General features: G+C 41.7%; 1 protein-coding gene across 1 annotated transcript in view; it reads right to left on the reverse strand.

Moving 5' to 3' along the window:
• The window catches only part of IMPG2 (interphotoreceptor matrix proteoglycan 2), a 95,090-nt gene that overhangs the window by 59,302 nt on the left and 10,473 nt on the right, over positions 1 to 25,315 (reverse strand). The window contains exon 3 of the mRNA XM_053310219.1: positions 19,068 to 19,234. Within this exon, the coding sequence (XP_053166194.1) occupies positions 19,068 to 19,234 (167 nt within the window). The remainder of the gene's footprint in view (positions 1 to 19,067; positions 19,235 to 25,315) is intronic.

The following is a 25,315-nucleotide window of genomic DNA, read 5'->3' on the forward strand; positions in this document are numbered from 1 at the left end:
TCTCCTGTTTCCCCCTCTGTAAACAATCTTGGGCTGATTGCCACCTCTGACGCTCCCTCTGGGCAAGCAGCCAACTCACTTTGCATTGACACCCTTTCCTCTCCTACTTCTCCTACTATTGATCTAATTTATGTGGACCGTCTTTTTTACTCGGTTCCCCCAGGAGTGATTTCTGGATTACACCCTTTTCCCAGCATTTCTGCTGTTATTTTCTCCTCTTTCTTCTTGCCTTGGTTATCTCCTCCCATCCTTCGTCAATATTTTCTTCATTTGTTGACTGGAGACTTCACCCTATTCACTTTTTAGATTTCGTCTTTCACTTTCTTTGTACTTTTGTAGATTTTCTTAATTTTATTCCTTTTAATTTTTCGTAGTTTTATGTTAGTCCTCTTCATTTTTTAATTTCTCTTCTGTACTCCAGGGTCTCCTGGCGATCGGCTATTGTTGGTGATGCCTTTTTTACTGATGGGAGAAATGGACAGATTGTTTCAACAGTGACTGGCTTTGGGAATTATAGTGGGGGGAGGAGGGTCTGTTCTTCTAAGGGAGGAAAGTCCTGCTACTTGCGGCAGGTCTCTCCTTTGTCCCCTCCTCCTCTCCTTCCGGTCTTAGTGATCAGATTGTAGCCACCCATGATCTCAGGATGCTGTTGTTTAATGCCAGATCTGTCTGTAATAAATCTTCTACCATCTTTGATCTCCTTTTAGATGATCAACAGGCAGATTTGGCTTGCATCACTGAGACCTGGTTAGATCCGTATGGGAGTGTTCCCCTCACTGAGATGAGTCCACCTGGCTTCTCTGTGTTTCATCATCCCCGAGGTCATGGTCGGGGAGGGGGGGCGGTGTCGCAGTAATTTTTAAAGAAGATCTTATGTTGATCAGGGCCCCTATCCCACAAGTGACGGGGTGCGAATGTCTTTCTGTAAGTCTGGGTCGACATGACAAACTTGAGCTTCTCCTGGTTTATCGACCTCCTCATCTGCTGCCCTTTCCAAGCTCCTTGATTTGGTGTCAGGCCTGGTGATTACAACCCCTAGACTTATGGTACTGGGGGATTTCAATCTTCCAGCTCCTGATGGGGGTTTGCTGGTTTGGGAGTTCATGAGCTCTATGGCTACCATGGGCTTGTCTCAGATCATTTTGGGTCCGACTCATGTGGGTGGACATACCTTGGTTTATCTTTCGGGGCAATGGCAGGAAAATCTGGTCATGGAAATCATCTCTCCCCTGCCATGGTCCGATCATTTTCTGATTAATATGCAGATTGCAGCAGCCCCCTGCCTCTACCAGGACAGCATTACAACACGGATGGTCCGCCCCAGGTGCCTCATGGATCCTGCTGGATTCCAGGAGGCTCTTGGGGACATTCCTTGCAATCTGGCAGGCATTTCTCCATCACAGCTCATGGAAGCTTGGAACATTGAGGCCACAAGGGCATTAGATGAAATAGCTCCCAAGCGTCCTCTTACGGTTCGTGGATCCCGGCTCCCTTGGTTCTCTGAGGAGTTTAGGAAGATGAAACAGACCAAAAGACACTTTGAACATCGTTGGAGGAAAACTGGTGCCGAAGATGACTGAATCGACTACTTGCCCATATTCGGGAATACTCTAGGACGATAAGAGTGGCAAAATCTCACTATTTCTCCACTCTTATCACATCAGCTGACTCTCATCCAGTGGTTTTATTTCGGATTATCCGCTCCCTTTTTAGGAGAGAGGAGCCGGTAGATGTTCAATCTGGCCACAGTGATCAATTTGCTCAATTCTTTGCTGATAAAGTCACCCACCTTTGGCTAGAGTTGGACTCTACTTCTGTAGGATCTGATCAGATAGAGGAGATTCCACCCTGTGATGTTATATGGGACACCCTATCGAGTTGGTCGAGGATATGGACACGATTCTCTCGAGTATGGGTGCGGCAACATGTTGCTTGGACCCTTGTCCCTCCTGGCTGGTTAGAACAGCTGGTGGGAATGTTAATTCTTGGCTACGTAAGTTGGTTAACTCTTTGCTACATGATGGTTTCGTACCAGCAGCCCTTAAAGAGGCAATAGTTCGCCCTCACTTGAAGAAACCCTCCCTAGACCCTGAGGTCCTTGACAACTATAGGCCGCTCTTCAACCTCCCTTTATTAGCAAAGGTGTTAGAGGGGGTTGTACGTGCCCAGCTTGAGAGGGTCTTGGAGGAAACTGTTTATCATAATTCTTATCAGTCGGGTTTCAGGCCTCGGTATAGCACAGAGACAGCATTGCTCGCTCTGGTAGATGACCTTCTTCGGGACCTTGATGAGGGTAGTGTCCCTCTCTTGGTCCTTTTAGATCTCTCAGCGGCTTTTGACACTATCGATCATGCTATCCTCCTTGACTGCCTGTGTGGGTTGGGTATCAGGGGCACTGTCTTACAGTGGTTCCGGTCTTACCTTAGCGGGCATTGAGGACAGATGCTCTGACCCATGGCCATTCCTTTATGGAGTTCCCCAGGGTTCAGTTCTTGCCCCTGTCCTCCTTAACATCTATATGGAGCCGCTGGGTCAGGTCATTTCCCAGTTTGGGGTGAGATTTCATCAATACACTGATGATACTCAGCTGTATATTGCCATTCCAGACCATTCTGGAGATGCTGTTTCTGTGCTTACTTAATGCCTGGAAGCTGTTAAAGTCTGGATGAATCAAAATAAGCTCAGACTGAATCCCACCAAGACTGAACTACTTTTACTCAGCCCTCATGCCGGCCAACAGCTGGATGTGAACCTTGTTTTAGATGGGGTGGTGATGCCCCCGAAGGAACTTGTACATGATTTGGGGGTCCTTTTGGACTCGCACCTCCTGCTTGAACAGCAGGTGGAGGCTGCAGCCAGAAGTGCCTTTGCCCAGCTCCATCTGATTCATCAATTACGCCCTTACCTTGATCGGCAAGCATTAATGACAGTGACCCATGCCCTTGTTATCTCCCACCTAGATTATTGTAATGCCCTCTATCTAGGGTTACCTTTGAGGATGATCAGAAAGCTACAGTGGGTCCAGAATGCAGCGGCTCGTTTACTTATGGGTGCCAGAAAATATGACAGAGTAACACCTCTCCTGCAGTCATTGCACTGGTTGCCTATTCGCTACCGAGTTCAATTTAAGGTCCTAGTTTTGACCTTCAAAGCCTTGCGGGGTTTGGCACCTGTCTACCTACAGACCCGCCTCTCCCACTCAGTTACATCCCATCTGGTCAGATCTGCTCAGATGGCCCATTTGTCGGTCCCCAATTTCTGAGACATTCAGGGTGCTAGCACCCGTGAAAGGGCCTTCTCGGTTGCTGCCCCACTCCTCTGGAATTCCCTTCCCCTGCAGATTCGTTTAGCTCCTTCCTTGTTGATTGTTAAATCTCTATTGAAGACTTTACTTTTTCGCCAGGCTTTTACCCTGTAGTTTACCTATTTGCCCCCCCCCCCCGCTTTTTCTTTTTTTGTTAGTTATTTTAGTTTTATTTAGAAAGTAATTATAATGCTGTCTTGTTTTTCATGTTTTTGTACACCACCCAGAGTCTTCGGAGTGGGCGGTATATCAAATGTTTCAAATAAATAAATATGGCAGGGGAGACACATGGACGCACAGACCTCCGGGTAATCTCATAAGCCTACTGGAAAGTAAGCTAAAAAGACCCATAACAGGGTTCATACACAACCAAACAATTTAAAAAAGAACCCACGGCATTACATTTTCAAATTATATTGTCACAATAAAACTTTCCTAATAAAATATGAACAGTCCAACATATGAATTAGTAAACCACCAAAAAACAATATAACCACAAAGTATAAAATCTAAAACTGCAGTAGTCTATCTCAAGAGCACAGTTAAAACGTCCCAATGTCTATCCAGCATGAGTCCATATTCAATACACTAGTCCAAGGAGGATCCAATGAAACAGATCAGTATGTCATCAGCATACTGATAACATCCTGTACCAAAATCTCCTGATGGTCTCCAGCAGGCTTTCCACCTTCCTTTCATGTGCAGATGTTAAAAAGCATTGGAGACAGTAGAGCCCTGCTACATTTAAGTCATGTAGCAACGTCTCTGCTTTCCTCTAATGTTAAACATTAAGCACCAGAATGCATTTTGCGAGTAAAATAACAGTGCATAATGCAGTGATATTTATTTATTCATTTTATTGTTTCATTTTTCTGCTGCCCTTCATCCTAAGACAGTGTGCAATAGTCTAAGAAGACCAAAAATTTTAAAGCATGCAAACACATACACACACACTTATTTATGCACACAAATACAGTTTATTTTTGCTTGGCATGCAGTATTTATTTATTTATTTATTTATTTATTTATTTATTTATTTATTTGCAGTTAAAACAGTTTAAAAACCCTGGAAGGTCAGACCAAAAAAGTAAGTATTAAGGGCTCTCTTAAAGGCCAGTAATGTTTCTAAACCACAAATTTCTGCGGGGAGTACATTCCACAACCCAGGAGCAGCTACAGAGAAAGCCCAGTCCCAATTTGCCACCAGACACACTGGTGGCAGCTGAAGATGGACCTCTCCAGATGACCTCAGCATGCGGTGGGGATAATACAGAAGATCGTACATTATGCATGTGGTAAGTTTATTTGATTTCGACCATAGGATGCAACAAAATTGTATGGAATTTACAAATAAAATATAAGAAGACATTTCACTTAGACAAATGATTTATGTACAATTGGCTTAAAACTGGAGTTTCAGGATGGAAGAGATTATAATTACCTTTTGTGTGAATCCCAGCAAAATATAGCTGTGAATATCATCACACAACCAAAACAACTGCATATGCTTTTAATCATAAAGAGGTACAGCAGTGCTTTTTTATATACCTGGCATATCACCCTTTCCCCCCTCAGCAAGCATCATTGCTGGCCCACAATATTTTGTTCTCTGAAGCAGAGCAACAACTTCTGTACCCCTCCTCTCCCCTCCCTTACTATTAAAATCACACCCCTTGGTTTCTTCCTTCTCTCAAATCTCTCTTCTTTCCTAATAGAAAAAGATGGAAGAGGGTGAGGGAAACTAGCATGGGGCCATTTTGCCTTCCTTCCTCTACAGCCAATCATGTGGAGTGTGCTGGAGGGACTGTTGTGCTACTGCCTAAAGAGGCCCACTTCACCCTGCTTCATAGTAGGGCCAGCTCCGGTAAGCAGACTGATTGATCAACAATCCTTGCCAAGCTCTTCCAAAGGAAACCACTTGCCATATTAAAAACAACAAGCTACAAGTATATGGGAACTTCTGGATATTTGGAAACCTGTTCCAAAAGTTGGGAAACTTGGGAATGACTTTGAGCTTTGACTTTGAGATAAACTTTGAGCTTGTACAGATGTGCTATTAAAAGAAGACTGGCCAAGGGTCCCCCTCCCCTGGCAGAGAGCAGATAACCCAGGTTTAGCTACTCATGTGAAGAGGCTTTCGGAGTGAAATGTGCTACTCTAGGTGAATGTTCCTTAAAGAGCAAGTTCCAGAGTTTCTTGGTTTCTGTTGGGTTTTCCCATGCACAGGAAGGAGGTTTCAACAAGGGGCCACATCTGACTGGCAGCAGGCGGGAGGGAAAAGAGAGCACCATAGGGACATTGTCCTTCCAGAAACAGGGGGAGGGAACCAATGCTGCTGATAGGATTTACAGGCCTCAGAACATAATGTGAGTAAATGAGCAAGGCCTCTGGTCTCTACAGTGCATAGAAAAATTGACCAATTCCCAGAGATGGAGAACCAAACAGAAAGGGCATTAATCCTTGTGTATAATAATATATAAACGTGGGTAAAGTGTGCCATTGAGTCAGTGTTGACTCCTAGCAACCACAGAGCCCTGTGGTTGTCTTTGGTAAAATACAGGAGGGGTTTACCATTGCCATCTCCCACACAGTATGAGAAGATGCCTTTCAGCATCTTCCTATATCGCTGCTGCCCAATATAAGTATTTCCCATAGTCTGGGAAACATACAAGCGGGGATTCGAACCAGCAACATCTAGTTGCTAAGTCAAGTCATTCCCCACCAAGGTGTTGCATCCCTAGCCCCAAGAGAAGTGCTCCTAGTCAGAGCTCCAGCCAGGGCCGGATTACGGGCAACAGATGCCCTAAGCACAGCCCAACAATGGTGCCCCCCCAGCCCCCTCCATTGCTTAACTGACAAGACAATAAGACTCATGCAAATTATTTACTTATACCTTAACATTTATTTAAATTTTAAAAAGTTTTCTTCTAGATTTTTTAAGGTAAAACAAAACAGTTCCACTGCCTATAATTTCTTATAAATAGCCACAACAGAACGAATGATTGAGAAAATGATTTCATCTTCATGGTCAGACATCATAACATATGACCATCTTTTATGTGAAGTTTTATCAATATTTTGTACTGCTCTTTCCAGTAATCTTTTGCAAATCAATAACTTTTTACTTCAGATACATAGTTTAGTAGTTTCTCAAAACTTTAGTCGCTCACCGAGCCAAAGAAAACGTTTTTTTAACTCTACAGAGTAAAGTCGAACATGGCAGATAAAAACAATTACAAAAAATCGACTAAAGTTGAGTGTGGCAGTGAAATGCAAGGTGGTAAAAGAAATGCAAGGTGACAATAAGGGAGGCAAAAAGAGAGTTTGAGGAACATTAAGCTAAAAGTATCAAGGAGAATAATAAAAACTTCTTTAAATATATCAGAAGCAGGAAACCTGCCAGGGAGGCTACTGGACCATTAGACAATGAGGGAGTGAAAGGGATTATTAAGGAGGATATAGAGGTTGTAGAGAAGCTTAATGAGTGCTTTGTGTCCTTCTTCATGGCAGAGGATAAAGAGCATATACCTGTTTCTGAACCAGACTTTTCAGGAATTAAGGCTAAAGAACTGAGCCAGATAGAAATTACAAGAGATTATGTTCTAAACAGTCTGGAAAAACTGAAAACTAACAAATCTCCAGGGCCAGATGGCATCCATCCAAGAGTCCTCAAAGAACTCAAATGTGAAATTGCTGACCTCCTTGCCAAAATATATAACTTATCCCTGCAATCAGGCTCTGTACTGGAGGACTGAAAGGTAGCCAATGTAACACCAATTTTCAAAAAGGGATCCAGAGGTGATCCGGGAAATTACAGGCTGGTTAGCTTAACGTCTGTTCCAGGCAAATTGATGGAAAGCCTCCTCAAGGAAAGAATTGTAAGGCACATAGAAGAACAGGCCCTGCTGGGGGAGAACCAGCATGGCTTCTGCAAAGGTAAATCTTGCCTCACAAAACTTTTGGAGTTTTTTGAGAGTGTCAACAAGTGTGTGGATCAAGGTGATCCAGTTGACATAGTATACCGGGACTTCCAAAAAGCTTTCGACAAAGTTCCTCATCAAAGACTCCTGAGAAAACATAGCAGTCATGGGATAAGGGGACAAGTACATGTGTGGATTGCTAACTGGTTGAAGGACAGGAAACAGAGGGTAGGGATAAATGGAGAGTTTTCACAATGGAAGGAAGTAAGAAGTGGGGTCCCGCAGGGATCTGTACTGGGACCGGTGCATTTAAATTTATTCATAAATGATCTAGAAGTAGTGGTAAGCAGCGAGGTGGCCCAATTTCAGATGATACCAAACTCTTTTGGGTAGTGAAATCCAAAATGGATTGTGAGCAGCTCCAAAAGGATCTCTCCAAACTGGGAGAGTGGGCAAGAAAATGGCAAATGTGGTTCAGTGTTGACAAGTGTAAAGTGATGCACATTGGGATGAAAACTCCCAACTTCAAGTATACGCTGATTGGATCTGAGCTGTCGGTGACTGACCAGGAGAGGGATCTTAGAGTTGTGGTGGACAGCTTGTTGAAAGGGTTGACTCAATGTGCGGTAGCTGTGAAAAAGGCCAATTCCATGCTAAGGATCATTAGGAAGGGGGTTGAAAATAAAACTGCTAATATTATCATGCCCTCATACAAAATGATGGCAGCCACACTTGGAGTACTGTGTTCAATTCTGGTCACCCCATCTGAAAAAGGACATTGTAGAACTGGGAAAGGTACAGAAGATGGCAAACAAGATGATCAGGGGCCTAAAGCACCTTTCTAATGAGGCAAGGTTACAACACCTGGGGCTATTTAGTTTAGAAAAAAGATGACTGCGGGGAGACATGATAGAGTTCTATGAAATCATGCATGGTATGGACAGAGTGGTTAGAGAAAAATTCTTCTCTCTCACACATAACACTGGAACCAGGGGTCATCCCATGAAATTGATTGCCAGAAAAACTAGGACCAACAAATGGAAGTACTTTTTCACACAATGCATAATCAATTTGTGGAATTCTCTGCCACGAGATGTGGTGACAGCCAACAACCTAGATGGCTTTAAGAGAGGTTTGGAAAACTTTATGGAGGAGAGGTCTATCATCGGCTACTAGTCAGAGGAGTATAGGCCACCTCCAGCCTCAAAGGCAGGATGCCTCTGAGTTCCAATTGCAGGGGAGTAACAGCAGGAGAGAGGGCATGCCCTCAACTCCTGCCTGTGGCTTCCAGTGGCATCTGGTGAGCCACTGTGTGAAACAGGATGCTGGACTAGATGGACCTTGGGCCTGAGCCAGCAGGGCTATTCTTATGTTCGGTGGAAGAGTTAAAGGCATGATAGCTAGGGGCAAAACTCTGTGGTGCCCCCGCTTCCCTTGATGCCCTAAGCACGTGCTTGTTTTGCCTCATGGTTAATCCAGGGCTGGCTCTAGCCATGTTGAAACAGGAATGTAGTGCCGTTCAGGCCTTGTGGAGTGAGGAAGGGTGAAAGGACACCTTTTTTCCTTTCCCATTCACATGAGACTTTATCCTGTTGTGTTATATAGGACTTACTAGAGGATCAGACTGGTACCCACCGACTGTCTCAAACCTGAGCACTTTATTGCTATTGATGTGTATATAGGGGAGAGGTCTGGAAAGTAGGAAAGAGAAAATGTGCCCTTTTTCTTTTCCTCCTCCTATAGCATCCCTGTATAGTTCAAGAGGGGAACATTTTAACTTCATAGCACACATTCCCCTCAAGGTCCTGGAAGCTGATAGGACTGTTTGTTAGTTCCAAATTATCTATCTATCTATCTAAATTTGCAAGCATATATACTTCTGTTCTGTGTGCCTAGGAGATTCCCCAAGAATATAGAAACTACTACCTTGTTTTTTGAGTGGGCCTGTTTCATTTCCAAACTGATAAGCACTCATCCCTCTTGAGATCATTGTTAGAGGTAATGATACATTTCCTGCTGCCAGGTCTGGCTATACATACAAATCAGGCAGCCAGATATGGAAAGAGCTGTAAAAAAGCAACCTAAAAAAACTAAAAGGTAGCAGTCAATCCTCTAGTTTTTCAAAACAGACAAAGCCTTTTTTGGAAGAGAGGGTCCTGTGTTATACATTTGTGTCAAACCAGAAAAATTATGCTTGGGCATTAGGCAAGTGCCATTTTAAAGTTTATGCAGAGCTCCCAAAAGCTTATGGTCAGCTCTGGTCAATGACTAAGCTAATGGCAGTACAATATGTTGGCCACTTGGCAGCTTTGAGTTTTGAACACTCCATTTGTCATGTTCAACATACTTTGTGTCCTGATATAATTATAATCTATGGTTCCTGTACCCTGCCTCCAGTCCACATCATTGGCTGCCATTGGGGAGGCAGGGAAAATGCTAAGTGTAAGGATGTCAAGATGTCAATTAAATTGAACTACATGTTATGAAGGTGAAATGGGGAATTCAACATCAAAAATTAAATTCAAAACACTAGCTGACATCCAGATTAATTTATTGAATTAGCTACTCAGGAGTTACTCTAAAGGACTACTCCATTTCAGTAGGGCTACTGAGGAATAATTTAGTCTGTATGTCAGCTACTAAGAGGAATGTATTCATTAGGGATGAGCCTTACCTATTGTGATATAAGAAAGAAGGCAGAAAGGGAAACATGTTATTTGACAATAAGACCTCAAAGGATTAGGGAATCCCCTTTCTGATCCTGTGTTCATTTAATCCTGTCCATGTTAACGTTGGCTTGCTTCAAATATAGCTGATCAAATATAGCTACTTAAACATTTATACGCACTATAAATATTTTAAAAATATACCAACTGCTCTGTTACAAGTATTGACACCATTTTTAAAATATCTAAAAATATTAATAATAAATAGCTAAAAATATCTATAACATATTGTTATCTTGTTTACACAGTCAGACAGGTGTTATTGACTGGTTTGTTTTATCCAAACCTCGAGTCCACCCCAAGGACCTGGGATGGCTGAATTTTATTATCAAAGTTGTTGCTGTTATTATGGATATTGTTGCAGAATACAGGCTGTTCCCAGTAAAGTTGCTTTTTGTAATTGGCTGGTGGTGATTTCTGTGGCCCCTATGGTGTTGAGGTGCTCTTCAAGTTGTTTTGGAATTGCACCTAAGGTGCCAACTACCACTGGGATTATTTTGGTCTTTTTCTGCCACAGCCTTTCAATTTCAATTTGTAGATCTTTGTATTTGGTGATTTTTTCTATTTCTTTTTCTTCTATTCTGCTATACCCTGGTATTGCTATGTCGATTATTTTGACTTGTTTTTCTTTCTTCTCGACTACAGTTATATCTGGTGTATTGTGTGGCAGATGTTTGTCTGTTTGTAGTCGGAAGTCCCATAATATTTTGGCATCTTCATTTTCTTCAACTTTTTCAATTGTATGGTCCCACCAATTTTTGGCTACAGGTAGCTTGTATTTTTTGCAGATGTTCCAGTGTATCATCCCTGCTACCTTGTCATGCCTTTGTTTGTAGTCAGTCTGTGCGATCTTCTTACAACAGCTGATTAGGTCGTCCACTGTTTCATCTGCTTCTTTACAAAGGCGGCACTTGCTGTTTGTGGTTGACTTTTCTACCTTTGTTCTTATTGCATTTGTTCTTAGTGCCTGTTCTTGTGCAGCCAGTATTAAACCCTCTGTTTCTTTCTTCAAATTGCCATTCTTAAGCCATTGCCAGGTCTTGGTGATGTCTGATTTTCCACTTATATTGTGCAAATGTTGACCATGCAGTGGCTTCTTTTTCCATTTTTCTGCTCGGTTCTTGACTTGTTCTTTCTTGTAGGCCTGCTTTGTTTCATTAGTGTTGAATAGTTTCTCGTTATTGACCATTTTAAGTACATCTTCTTCACTGTCCTTGATATATTCTTCAAGGCCTCTTTTCTCCTCCTCTACTGTTTGATGGACTTGCAGCATTTCTCTTCCACCTGAGCTGCGAGGGAGGTATAGTGGCCCAGGGTGGCCAGAACCTAAGGGGTATACTCGTGGGTCAAATGGGCCGTAAGCCCGAATTTGGCTTTTAAAAAGCCAAATCTGGCCACCTAGATATAGCCTATCTACATCACTGCGGGGGTGCAGAGCATGATTTATGGTCATTATTTTCCTGGTCTTACGATCTAGCATCTCTAGCTCTGCCTAGGTCCAATCTATTATTCCTGCAGTGTATCTGATAACAGGTATAGCCCAGGTGTTTATGGCTTGTATGGTGTTCCCGCCATTGAGTTTGGACTTAAGTTTTTTTCTAACTCTCCTGATGTATTCACTTCCCATTTTTCTTTTAACTTCAGTATGTGTAATGTTATCAGCCTGGAGAATGCCCAAGTATTTGTAATGTTTTTTCTCTTCCAGGTTCTTGATGTTGCTTCCATTGGGCAGTTCTATTCCTTCTGTTTTTCTTATTTTCCCTCTGTTCATTATTAATGCAGCACACTTGTCTAGTCCAAACTCCATTGCTATATCGCTACTGAATATATGGACAGTGTTTAGCAGTGATTCATTTTCTGACTGGGACTTTCCATACAACTTCAGATCGTCCATGTACAGCAGATGGTTGATTTTACTTGAGGTTTTAAATGTTTGGTATCCAAGGCCTGTTTTGTTTAGTATTTGTGAAAGTGGGGTCATGGCGATTACAAACAACAGAAGGGATAGTGAGTCCCCTTGGAAAACACCTCTCCTAATGCTAACCTGTCCAAGTGTCTCACCATTGATTGTTAACTGTGTACTCCACATGCTCATTGCTTTTAAAAATAAATATCTGAATGTTTTTGCTGACACCAGTTGTTTCTAAACATTTTAGTATCCATGTGTGAGGCAATGAGTCAAAGGCTTTCTTGTAGTCAATCCATGCAACACTTAGATTGGTTTTTCTTCTCTTGCAATTTTCTAAAATCATTTTGTCAATCAGCAGCTGGTATTTTGTGCCTCTGGTGTTCGGGCAATTTCCTTTCTGTTCAGCCGGAAGGTGTTTGTTAGTTAATAAGTGTTGCATCACTTCATCTGCTATTATTCCAGTTAATAATTTGAACATGGTTGGCAGGCAGGTTATTGGTCTATAATTACTTGGAACTGCACCCTTTGCTGGTTGTTTCATGATGAGATGAGTTTTCCCAGTTGTTAGCCATTGTTCAATATCACCTCCTTGCAAAATGTGATTGAACTGTTTTGATAGTTGTTTATGAAGGCTTGTTAGGTGTTTAAGCCAAAAGTCATGCAGTTCATCGTTGCCTGGTACAGTCCAATTTTTAATTTTCTTTGCTCTTTCACTTATTAATTCTGGAGTTATTATGAGAGCTTACATTTGTTGGTTACATTTTTCGACCTCCTTCATCCAACCTGCTTTTTTATTATAATCTATTGGATTGTCCCATAATTTTCCCCAGAGTTGCACTGTTTCTTCTTTATTTGGTGTTTCTACGTTTCTTGCCATTTCTCTTTCTATGCTTTGGTAGAAACCTCTCTGATTCGACTAGAATTGGAGATTCTGCCTGTGCTGTGTAATTCTGGCTTCGTATCTGCTAATCTTCTTTGACACTGCTGTTATTTGCTGCTTTATTATTTCCAGGACTTCTCTAATTTTCCTTGAATCTAGGTGGTATTTTTGGATCAGATACTGTTTGGTATTTGCATTCTCCAGCTTCTTGTCTTTCATATCTTTCAATTTACTAGCATCTGAGCTAAGCCTGGCAGTTTTATTTTCTAATCTAGTTTTCCATTTAGGTGATGTACTACTTTCTTTTTTTACAGGTTCACTGATCTTTTATCCGAGCTCTTGTGTTGTTATTGTTGCTGCACTGTACATTAGTTGGTTTGTTTCTTGCAAATTATTGGTTGTTATTTCTGCAAGTGCAGCATTGACATCTTTTAATGCCTGAGCAGGTTGCTTTTTGGCAACTGTTTTTAGCGCTGGAAGTTGAACCCTGGTGGTTGTTTGGTTCATGTGCTCAGTTATTTTTTGCTTTAGTTCTTGTTGCTTTTCTGTTAAACGGCATTCAGTTTTTTGAGGTGAAGGCAAAGGGGAGGTTGCCTGGTTTTAATTTTGAAACAGTTCAGCAACAGTGGTATCCTCTATTTCCAACACCTCCTCCACCTGCACCTGAGCAACTTCTTCAGTTGGTGGTAATTCTTCTTCCATATCTTGAGCCTCTGTTGCTCTTTGCAGTTCTTCCAGCTCAACTCCTGTGAATACTTTATTTCTTATTATGAATCTTCTCTGGTCTGCTAGCCTTTGTTCTGTTATTTCTGTATCTGGATGCTTCTCTTTCCAAATTTGGTACATTCTTTTTAAATAACCTCTTCTAGTTGGACTAGACTTGTAATAGCGGATTGTTATTTCCTTGTTGGCGTTTTTCGTATATTTCGGTTAAGCGATGTTTCTTCCAGTAACCTTGCAGTCTCCAGCCCTGGTTGCTCAGCTGAAGATCCTGAGTCCTGTTGCCCACTTGCCACCAGATGTCCAGGGACTCCAGCACCTGGCGCGGTCCTTGTTGACCCGGGCGACGACTGATCCGGTATAGATTTATTAAAGTTACGTCTCACCATATTGTTGATGGGAGAGGCACTCTTTGTCTGGCTCCTCTGGTGAGACCTGTCCAGTATGGCTGGACCTATGGCATAGCTTTCACCTTCCTCAGAGCACGCAAGCCCCACAACCATGCCAAGGTAGTGCCTCACTGGGGGCTACTACTACTACTATTCTTACAACAACAACAACAACAACAACAATAATAATAATTATTATTATTATTATTATTATGCTGCTGCTGCTACTACTACTACTACTACTATTATATTACATGCTACCTAATACAGTGCCCCATCCTCATATATTAGTATGCTAAGGAGAGACGGTGATGTAGTCCTTTTCCTTAACTTTATTCTGATGTTCTGTGCTGGGCACTATTGTAATATCACTAGAATTATCTCATTAAAAAAGCACTTGTCTCTTTTGACCTTCTCAACCCTTTTTATTCTTGTGTATGCATGCCAGATTCCACATCCATAATGTGCTACATAAGCCAATGCATGGGTCCATAACTGCATTTCTTGTGTTTGAGAAGTACAAGAATATAAAAGAGTCTTGCTGCATCAGGTCAAGGAATCATTAGTCCAGCATCCTGTTTCCTACAGTGGCCAACAAATGCCTCTGGGAATCCCAGAAGCAGGGCATGAAGGTAATGGCCTACTATAGTTGTTGCCTACACCAGTTAGTTGGGGTATGCACTAATCAATCTTTGTGATTTGATTCCAGGAAAATGGACCTCAAAATGGTGTTTGGATCACCCAAATTGATTCGGGTTGAATCGGGGGTGATTCTCCTTAATTCCAAATCAATTCAGGGTCAAATTTGTGAATCACCCCCAATTTGACCAGAACTAATTCAAGGGTGAATCGAGTTGCACACCATTCGTCTGCCAGCAAGTAGGGATGTACACTAACCTGTTTGGAGGCCCTTTTATGGGCCTCTGAACAGGTTCAAACACTGGGAGGTTTGACGGCTTGATGGCGGGGGGATAACTTTAATACCCACCCCACTGCGTTTCCCCCGCTGGTGCTCGCTGAAAAACCCGTCCAGCAGGACAGCAGCATACTTCCCTGCCACCCCATCTGCTCCTCGAACTGGGACAGGAAATAACATGCGCATGTTGTTGTGAGTGCACGCACATTGCATTCAAGCATGTTGCACTCATGCACATTGGGTACATGCGAGACGTGTACGCACGTTACTTCCTGTCACATTCAGTCCAAGGAGCGGACAGGGCTTCAGGGAGGCATGCTGCTGTCCCACCGGACCCGTTTTTCAGCGAGCACTGGCAGGGGAAATGCGGCGGCGGGGGGTAAGTGTACCTTCCCATGCCCTTAAAGTTATCCCCCGCCACCATCAAACCAGCCCCAGCTGGTTCCATGCACATCCCTACCAGCGAGCAGCCAGGACTGTGAGCCTGCAGGGCTCCTGGCCAGCATCAGGAAGCTCCCCATAATGCACCATGCACATGCAGCCAGCAAATGTCTGGGCGAGTGATCTCTATGATCATGAGAAAGGGCTCAATGTATACTGTACTGCCTCGGAACATGAGGGTTCCACGTAGCCACAATAACTATAGACAGTGAGGCATATGTGAAGTTTTTGTGTAGGAAAGATATGTGCCTGCTTATACTTTATTAAATTATTTTATTCTCCAACCAAATGAATGCCTCTGGTATTAGGTTAGGCTAATCCAAGGATAGTCCAGACAAGTTAAAAAAGGGATAGGTTTCATTTCTCCTCTATCTCTTTATTTGTCAATTAAAAAACAAAACTCAAGCATTGACATAATGTCAATGTACATAGCTTCAATAGAGGTTTTCTTTTTCAAAAAGCAGTAGCAATGGCAATAGCAAAAAGACAAAATCTAACGATGTAAAAGATGCAAAAAGCAAACGGAAAAATACAAATCCCGCCCCCAGCCCCAGCCCCACCCCAGGCTTGCTAGCGGGGGGAAACTTGCACAGTTGACTCAAATATCTCCATAACTGTTTCAGTTTTCCAGATCTTCCCCCAATCTGCCCCAATCAGTCACAGGATTTTGTTAAAGGATTTCTCACTCTCTGCCCTCCTCCCAATTCAAAACAAAACACAAAACTAGATGACCTAATTGTTTTACTTACAAAATGGGGGGAGAAAGTGAAGGCCATGAACAGACTGCAAAACAAGAAGTGCTGCTGTTCTCAGCAAAAGCAAGAACTCTTACATAAAGAAAATACAAGATGGCTCTTCTCAGATTCACGTTTAACTTCTTTTTTTCATTTGACAGGAAACATCCACCAAACACACTTTTAAAGATATTATATGTAACATCATGAATTTGTCGCTTTTTAAAGCAATTGAAGCAAATGGTCATAGGAACATAGGAAACTGCTGTATGCAGAGTCAGACAATTGCTCCACCTAGCTCAGTATTGTCAGGAAGTGAAACTGCGACCTTTTGCATGCAAGCATGCAGGTGCTCTTCCACTGACCTATAGCCCTATCCATTAAAGGGAATATTTTACAGCACTGACATGCTGTTACCCATCCAAATGCAAACCAAGGTAGACCCTGCTTAGCAAAGGGGACAATTCATGCTCATTACCACAAGACTAGCTCACCCACCCCACCCCCGCCCCATTGTGGTCATCATCATATCAGTGAATTCCATACATTAATTATGCACTATGAAAAGAAATACTATATTTTATCAGTTCTGAAGCTTCTGTCAATCAATTTCATTGGATGATCCTAAATCCTAGTATTATGAAAGAAACCTTCCTATTTACTTTCTCCATACTGTGAAGTCAGGAGATCAAGTTTGGGTAATCCTCTGAAGGAATTTCAGAATGCTGCCTAATATCACTAATTCCATGATCAGTTGGATTTTTTAAAACATATGCAGAATTTGCTCAATTACCCACACATTAGATCCATTTTACTTTATCACTTTGCAAGTCCATGTTTGAGAGTAATAAAGCTCATTTCTCTCACAGGAGCAACTAATCTGAAGCCTGGGTGGTTCTATTTTTCCCCCTTTCTCAATATCCTTGTCACACATGGCACTTAGAAAAATATTGATTCTTAGCAGTAATGAAGAAATGAAAACAAATAAAGGGAAATAACAGAATTATGGAATCAGAGTTGGAAATGACCAAAAAGTCATAAAATCCAACCCAAATGCCAGGACTAACAATCCTCTGTTTTGTCTCTATTCCCCATAGATCAATCCAAGCATAGGACGCAAGAACCAGAGAGTAGGTTTACAGCCTAAAGGTAACTGGAGGGCAAACTAGCTCTAGATTATTCAAACCACCTTGAGTTAGTTATCCTACCTTCTCAGCATAATTGGTCCTTCATTGTTTTTTCCTGCATTTTTGTGATATGAGTTATTCTGTGATCTGTCTTTCTCTCTTTCCAAAAGCATTATATCCCTTTGCAACTGATGCTCATAAAACAGCATTCAACAATCATTTTTTTAAAATGTTAACATCAATATTAAAATAACATAAAAACTAAAACTCTACTATCAATATAAAAATATCTACAGCCAATCAGAGCATCAAATCAGAAAAGTACGAATTGTAGGATATAATTCTCCAAAGCTGAACAAAAGAGAAATGTCTTTAATTGTTTCCAGAATGACCTAAGAGATGGAGAGCACTAATGAGGAAAGTGGGGGTGAGGAGTAGAGAGTAATAACAGAATAATGGAATCAGTGTTGGAAGTAACAAAAAGGGCGTAAAATCCAATCTTATGTGTTTGGATCAATCTGTACGATATAGAAAGAAAGCAGTCTAGGGTTTCTTCGTGGAATTTATGAAGCAATGTGTTTGAAAACCACAACCTCACAGAAGTTAATTAAGATCCAATTGTTGTAAGCCAATTATTCCCTCAACAGTTGTAAGCCACCTTCAATGTAGACACAAAGATGGGAAATATATATTTTAAATAAATAAATACCTTCTGGTAGATTGCGCCCATTTAGTCTGGAATACGAAATTTACCAAAGAAATTACCAAGGTTAGAGAAAGGTCTAGTGCCTCAGAGAATAATTCTGAATATCTCCTGTCACAATAATATAGGCAAGACAACAGATGAAATTCCTGGAATTCCTGTGCTTTTTAGACAATGGAATGCTTTCCCTTCAAAGACTCACCTGGAACCTACTTAGACGTGTTTTCAGTACCAGGTGAAGACATTTTCCCCAGACCTTTTAGTCATTTATTCAGATCGCACAATTGTTACATACAAAGAGCCTTACTCGATCAGGTGTTAGGCCTACCTCGTGCAGCATGCTTGTTTCCAACAGTGGCCAACCAGATACCTCTGGAAAGCCCACAAGCAAGAAACAAAAAGAGTATCCCTATCCTGCAATTGCTCCCTTGCACACTGTGGGCCACTTCAGTCATGCGGAGCATTTTCATGCCAGAACCACACATCTCTGGTGACTGGCAGCATGGAGATGCCATGCCATTGGACCAATTCATGTGATGAATGGCAAGTGATTCTTGTGTGTTACAGACATTGTGTGGAATCATTGTTTTACAGTCGTAGATTCAGCATATAATTCAAAAATCAGCCTTAGGGTTATTCAGCAATGGTAGCCATTCAAGAGTTAAACTTGGTCAAGACAAAGCATTTGTGCTTTATTTTTAAAAAAAGAAAAAAGAAAGAAAAGAACCACCCACAGGATGAGTGCCACAGAGAGTGGGCTTTTGAGGAACTTCTGAACATGAGGACCTGGCTATTGCAAAGAATGAATTCTATCCTTCTCCTTCTCTAGTCTAGAACAATACTTTCACCCAGTTCTCTCGACCGGAGGCAAAACCACTCCAAAACATAAAGATTGTAACCCACCCAGGGACTTTTTTGTATGGGTCAGTATAGAAATGTAATAAACAAACAAACAAATAGTTCATATGTACTGTTATGTGTGCTAGAATGGTGCTTTCTTCAGTTGTAGTTATGTGATTGCTTAACTGTTAGTAGGAATGGAACAGCCCGGCTCTGTGGCAGCACAGGTGTGTTAGCCTTGCTAACTGAGCAAAGAGGCATCTTTTAAAGTGATGTTTCTCTTACTTTTAACAAGGCCCTACCCAACCCCAGCACACCATCTCTCCAGTGCTGTTGCTGGTGTTTACCTTAAAACAAACAAACAAAACCCAGCTGCCAACATAACATTCAACATTCTTGCCTTGGTTAACCATTGAAATTATCCAAGTTGAGAGATTTTTGAAAGTGGTTTCTCGTACCTTTGTTATCAGGCTTTGGTGCTCTTCCGACTGACTGAAGTTGGTGCCCATCTCAAATATACTCATCGTTCCTTCCTCACATAGATTCAGCCAGTTTTGATATTCTTCGCGTCCTGGGAGCCTATCCCAGAAAGTTTTGAAGACTTCCCATACTGCCTCCTGGCACACTAAAAAACAAGAAAAATAGTCATTCTAAATTAATTAAAATAGTTATCATTATTACATAATGAATTACATAATAATGTAATTATGAATTACCTCATTATTCTTATTATGTAAGAACTGCCCTGGTGAAGTGTCCTCCTAGTCTAACGTCCTTTTTCCCCAACTGTGGCTGACCAGATGCTTCTAGAAAGATCACGCTTGTGGGAGACAGAAGCCGGATAGGACAGCTTTTCCTCCTGTCTCAGTCAAGTGCTGGATATTAAAGCTGGTTAGGACGGCACTGCCCTACCCAGCTTCTGTCTCCCACACTATCACTTCTCCCTCCTTCTACCTAGTTGTTTGCCTCCACACAACTGAAAATTGGGATCACGCACAATAAGGAAGTGCATGAATTGCGATTTGTGCACTGATTCAAAAGGTGAGATGGGGAACCATTAAGAGTGAAGACAGCAGTCCCATACCTGCTCCTCCGCTGTTCACTACAGCAGGAAGCTGTGACGTCGCGCTCCCCTTGCGTTCTCCCCAGCACCCCTTGTGTGGCAGCACGGCAGCAGCACCCATATGGCCTCTGTGAGTGTGGTTTTGTGAACAGCCTCTGTGTGTTAGCCACAAGATGGCTGAAGGGATCAGAAGCTGCTGTTCTATATATGTATTCTTTAGTGTGTTAAAAATATACACCTCTAACTTCATCTCAGCAGAACTAAGTTTGATTCAATGGTAAAGATTACAGGAACTGGATGCTCATTTATAAGAATTAGGAGTGCCTCTGCTCAACTTAGGCTGCTGGACCAGCTGGACCTGTTCCTAAGGAAAGCAGACCTGTCCATGGTGACCCATGTTTTAGGAACATAGGAAGCTGCCATATACCAAGTCAGACCATTGGTCCATCTAGCTCAGTATTGTCTACACTGACTGGCAGCAGCTTCTCCAAGGTTGCAGGCAGGAATCTCTCTCAGCTTTATCTTGGAGATGCCAGGGTGGGGACTTGGAACCTAGATGCTCTTCGCAGAGCGACTCCATCCCCTAAGGAGAATATCTTACAGGGCTCACACATGCCATTGAAATGCAACCAGGGTGGACCCTGCTTAGCTAAGGAGACAAGTCATGCTTGCTACCACAAGACCAGCTCTCCACACTTACATTGTGAATGACAACCACAGATGTTTAAACGTGCAGAAAGGTTTCTCAGATGCATGTACAGGGGTATTTAAAAACACATGTACATTGTCCACACTTGATTTGTTTACTGCAGGAAATGCTGGTGTGACACTGGGGATGGGGCACAGGAAAGGTGTTTACTGTGCCAAGTGCTGTGCTGCTATAAGTGGTAGCAGAGTAGGGGTGTCTGTAAAAGCAACTTCCGGGTGTGTTCTGAAAAGTGCACTTACGTTTTATTCAGATGTTTCAGATTGCTCTGCCCCACCACTAAAAAGGTGCCAAGTTAGCAAGGGTGCTCCTAGCACCTCATCCCTGCTAAATGAGCAAAGATGTGCCTTTCTAGTGGTGGTTCTCTTATATTTAACTGTGGGAGAGCAATTCTCCCTGTCACATCCCAGCAGAGTCCCCCCCGCCCCCGCCACTGCAGTTTGCTAATTTCTCCCTTGTTCTTCCTTCTTATTTTATCTTTTTTGAATTCAGATTTTAAACCCCTTTGGGATGGGAAAACCATTTTCCATTTTATTTCTTGCTTGCTTGCTATAGAAACTTATATAATTAGTATATAAAAATAATAATAATAATAATAATAATAATAATAATAATAATAATAATAATGAATAGCATTTCCTATAACAGTCTTTGAAATATACCTCTTGTATTTCTCAAATTATTGAAATTGTTATTTTGATTATTATTGAAATTATTGAAAGTTGTACAAAAGCTGGATGGCTAATATGCAGGGGTGTAGTGCGAAGGGATTGAAGCTCCACTGCTCCTTACTTGCTCAGTTCCAATTGGGGCTAACAGGGGCTCATGTTAGCTCTGTGCTTGCTGTGTTACTGCGACGCTGAATTCTCTTGCTCTTCTAATCTCTCGGTCTCTCTTGCCAATCAGAGCAGTTGGTCACATAAAGATCATACAAGGACCTCTGTGTGACCCAGGATAAATAAAGAAAGAGGAAGGATTTTTCTTGTTGCTTAGAAATAAGAGAAGAACCAGAGGGGGGCAGGAATTAACTCAATTTGCCTCAAGACAACTTGCAAAAATAAAAAACCAACATGCAGTCATGCTGGCCACAACCTGGTTTGAGGTTACACACGGGCTTGTTTCAGTGAAAGTTTTATTATGCAAAGACAGGCCCTGAAAAGCGCTGACCTTAGAACTAGTCTTTAAGAAAGTGGTTTCCTTCAATCAGCTTAGAAGGGGCAGGAAAATGACCTGTTGCTTTTCGTTGAATATTCCCTGCATTTACTTTCTAAGATGTCCAAGCCTTTGTGGTATCACCGTCACCAAAACAGAATGTTATTCATCTTTTTGAAAAATCAAACTACTTTCTGTCTAACTACACTAATTTTTTTTCCCTGCAGGTAAATTTTTTAAAAAGACCTTATAAAAAGATGTTCAAAACTTAGCAAATACTAAAACTCTTAGCTACATTACATTCTATTTCATTCTTGTGGCTACTCCAAGTCAGCCATGTCTTTTCAAGTTTCTTTAAGTCATCATTTTTGTTTGTGCCAAATATGATTAACAAGATAATTAGTAAGATAAGAACCACAGAATGACAAAGATAATCAAATAGTCCTTTCTATAAAGGAAATAGTCAAGGCATTCTTTTTTAACCAGGCTTTTATTAAAAACAACAACACCTCTTTCATTAACACTGGCGCCCAGATAGATAACTCTAGTCTAGGGTTCATTTGTCAGCTTTCATATGGGCCAGGGCTCCTATGCCATTAACAGATATGTAGATGAAAATACTTTTGAAAGTGTGCTTTTCCAAGTATAGCTGTATAGTACTTGATATGGGTATAGCCCATATCTAAGGTAGAGGTGTGCCTTTTATATGTCAGCACTGAAACTTTAGTTACATCTTTGTTGTAAGGTAGAGCTGGCACCACAGAGAGGGATTTCCCCCTTCTTTTGGAATTGTGACATTCTTATGAATTTCTCCTCTGACAGATTAGATTATTGGGAGGTACCCCTCAAATTTCAAAGGAATTACAGGAAGTGATGAGTAGGTGAGTGGAGCTGAAACTACATTTTATACAACTCCAAAATTTGGCACAATTTCAGGATTTGAATTTGACAATTTGAATTCTAAACATTTAGAAACTTTGTTTTTGAAATATAACTTTTGTGGGATACTTTTTTAAAAGGAACCTTAAAGCTTGTGGGTGTATTTTCTGACCAAGTATCAGCTTCTCAACCTCAATACTTTTACAGTTTGTTTTTATTTTCTGTATTCAACAGAATCCATCAACAGGAATGTTGACCATTAGGGGAACACACATTTCCATTTCTTTAAGCATATGTCAGTCTAGGATCATTTGAGCTGAGTGCAACGAACACTTGGTTTTAGGAGGAGTAGCATCCCAGTCTTTCATGAACGAGAAGAGGGCTACTGCCCCCTCCTCAGTCTATCTGCAGAGAGCACAGTGAGAGGGAGTCCTTGGAGCCCTCCTTAGCTATTGTAGAATCTTTGTAAAGATAGAGGAGGAGACACCCCAGCCTTGCAGCAGGCATGAATGAGCATGGCTTTCTCTCACCTTTGCAATAGTATATGCCAGTTAGTGGCTGCAAGGCTGAATCAGAAAAGAACAGCTACTAGGATGACCAAATGCAAAGTCAAGACAAGACTCCTGTATCTTAATGGCCTTTGTAGCAGAAGAAATGTGGGGGGGGGGAGTGTGGCATGGATTTCTACACAGCTATTAAGACCAGCCTTTTCAATTTGCATTTGGCCACCTTAGCAGACAAATACTGCCACCATCAAGGAATACGCTTTTCTCTTCCCTAGAAGAGCCAGCGTGGTGTAGTGGTTAGAGTGCTGAACTAGGACCGGGGAGATCTGAGTTCAAATCCCCATTCAGCCATGATACTAGCTGGGTGACTCTGGGCCAGTCACTTCTCTCTCAGCCTAGCCTACTTCACAGGGTTGTTGTGAAAGAGAAACTTAAGTACAGGTGAAACTCAGAAAATTAAAATATCGTGCAAAAGTCCATTAATTTCAGTAATGCAAATTAAAAGGTGAAACTGATATATGAGACAGACGCATTACATGCAAAGCGAGATAAGTCAAGCCTTAATTTGTTATAATTGTGATGATCATGGCGTACAGCTCATGAAAACCCCAAATCCACAATCCCAGAAAATTAGAATATTACATGGAACCAAGAAGACAAGGATTGTAGAATAGAACAATATCAGACCTCCGAAAAGTATACAGTGTACTGTGCTTGATTGGCCAGCAAACTCGCCTGACCTGACCCCATAGAGAATCTATGGGGCATTGCCAAGAGAAGGCTGAGAGACATGAGACCAAACAATGCAGAAGAGCTGAAGGCCGCTAATGAAGCATCCTGGTCTTCCATAATACCTCATCAGTGGCACAGGCTGATAGTATCCATGCCACGCCGCATTGAGGCAGTAATTGCTGCAAAAGGGGCCCAAACCAAGGACTGAATACATATGCATGCTTATACTTTTCAGAGTTCCGATATTGTTCTATTCTTCAATCTTTGTCTTCTTGGTTCCATGTAATATTCTAATTTTCTGAGATTGTGGATTTGGGGTTTTCATGAGCTGTACGCCATGATCATCACAATTATAACAAATTAAGGCTTGACTTATCTCACTTTGCATGTAATGCGTCTGTCTCATATATCAGTTTCACCTTTTAATTTGCATTACTGAAATTAATGGACTTTTGCATGATATTCTAATTTTCCGAGTTTCACCTGTATGTAGTACACTGCTCTGGGCTCCTTGGAGGAAGAGCGGGATATAAATGTAATAATAATAATAATAATAATAATAATAGAATGACTCATATCTGATTTTATAGTGTAGACCGGTGATTTTCTATCTGAGGTAAAGGGTGTCGTGACAATAATATTCAGGCCCATCAAGGAAGACAGACAGATAGGACTTGGAGGTATAGATATACTCTGCAATAAAAATTTAGGAACTCCAATCTAATTTAATAAATATGGTTATTAATATGCAACTAAATAGTTTGCACTCTTGGGGACAATCCAGTCCACAGTGCCAGCTCAAGACATTTTGCTGCCTGAAATACAAGAAAAATGGTGCCCCTCCCTTTCTTCCATTTCCTGTCAAAATCATATCTGAAGTCTTTCCTTTTCTATTAAGATCATAGGAAGCACATTTCACCTGCCTTCCTTGGTAGGCCAGACATGGAGAGGGTGCTGGGTGGGCTCCTGTGCTGCCCCTGAGAACTGTCCCCCCATCTGCCATCTGGAGCAGCCTGCTTCATGGTCAGGCCAGCCCTGCCAATCCCTCTCCTGTGCTTGGCAAGGTTGTGCACAGCAGGCAATGCAAACAGGCCAAGGAGAGGCAGGGGAGGGCCTGGATCATATCCTTGTTTTGCCATCCTTGCCTTGCCTTTCTTTTTGTCTCTGATTTGTCTCACTTTAAACTGTAAATTTTTTGGAGCACAGACTTATCTGTTAACTCTAAAACACACAGTGGACATGTAATACAACAAGTAAATTAATATCATTCCCCGGCTGCTGGATACAAGACACTTCCTTGGAAATAAATGCCCTGCTGTCATGGAAAATATTAGAGTCCATTAAGCTGTGCACTTTTTCTGTTGCTGTACTTGTGCACAAATGGATGGCATTTGCAGACAGAGTGACGCAAAACTAACAGATGCAATTTGGCCAGCAACTACTACTTGTAGTGTTTACATCGCTGCAGGCAGTGTCTATCTTTGCAGACTTTTCCAGTGCTAACAGACAATGTTGTGCCTGCTCAGAAGCTTGGAGTAATTGGCAGTGTTAATTAAAGGCAAGGGCAAATTCTCTTGAACATGGAGCAAATTTCATAATTGGCAGTGTTAATTAAAGGCAAGGGCAAATTCTCTTGAACATGGAGCAAATTTCATAATAAGGACCCCT

This window comes from Hemicordylus capensis, chromosome 3 (genome assembly GCF_027244095.1).
Source record: "Hemicordylus capensis ecotype Gifberg chromosome 3, rHemCap1.1.pri, whole genome shotgun sequence".
In the NCBI taxonomy this organism is placed as follows: domain Eukaryota; kingdom Metazoa; phylum Chordata; class Lepidosauria; order Squamata; family Cordylidae; genus Hemicordylus; species Hemicordylus capensis.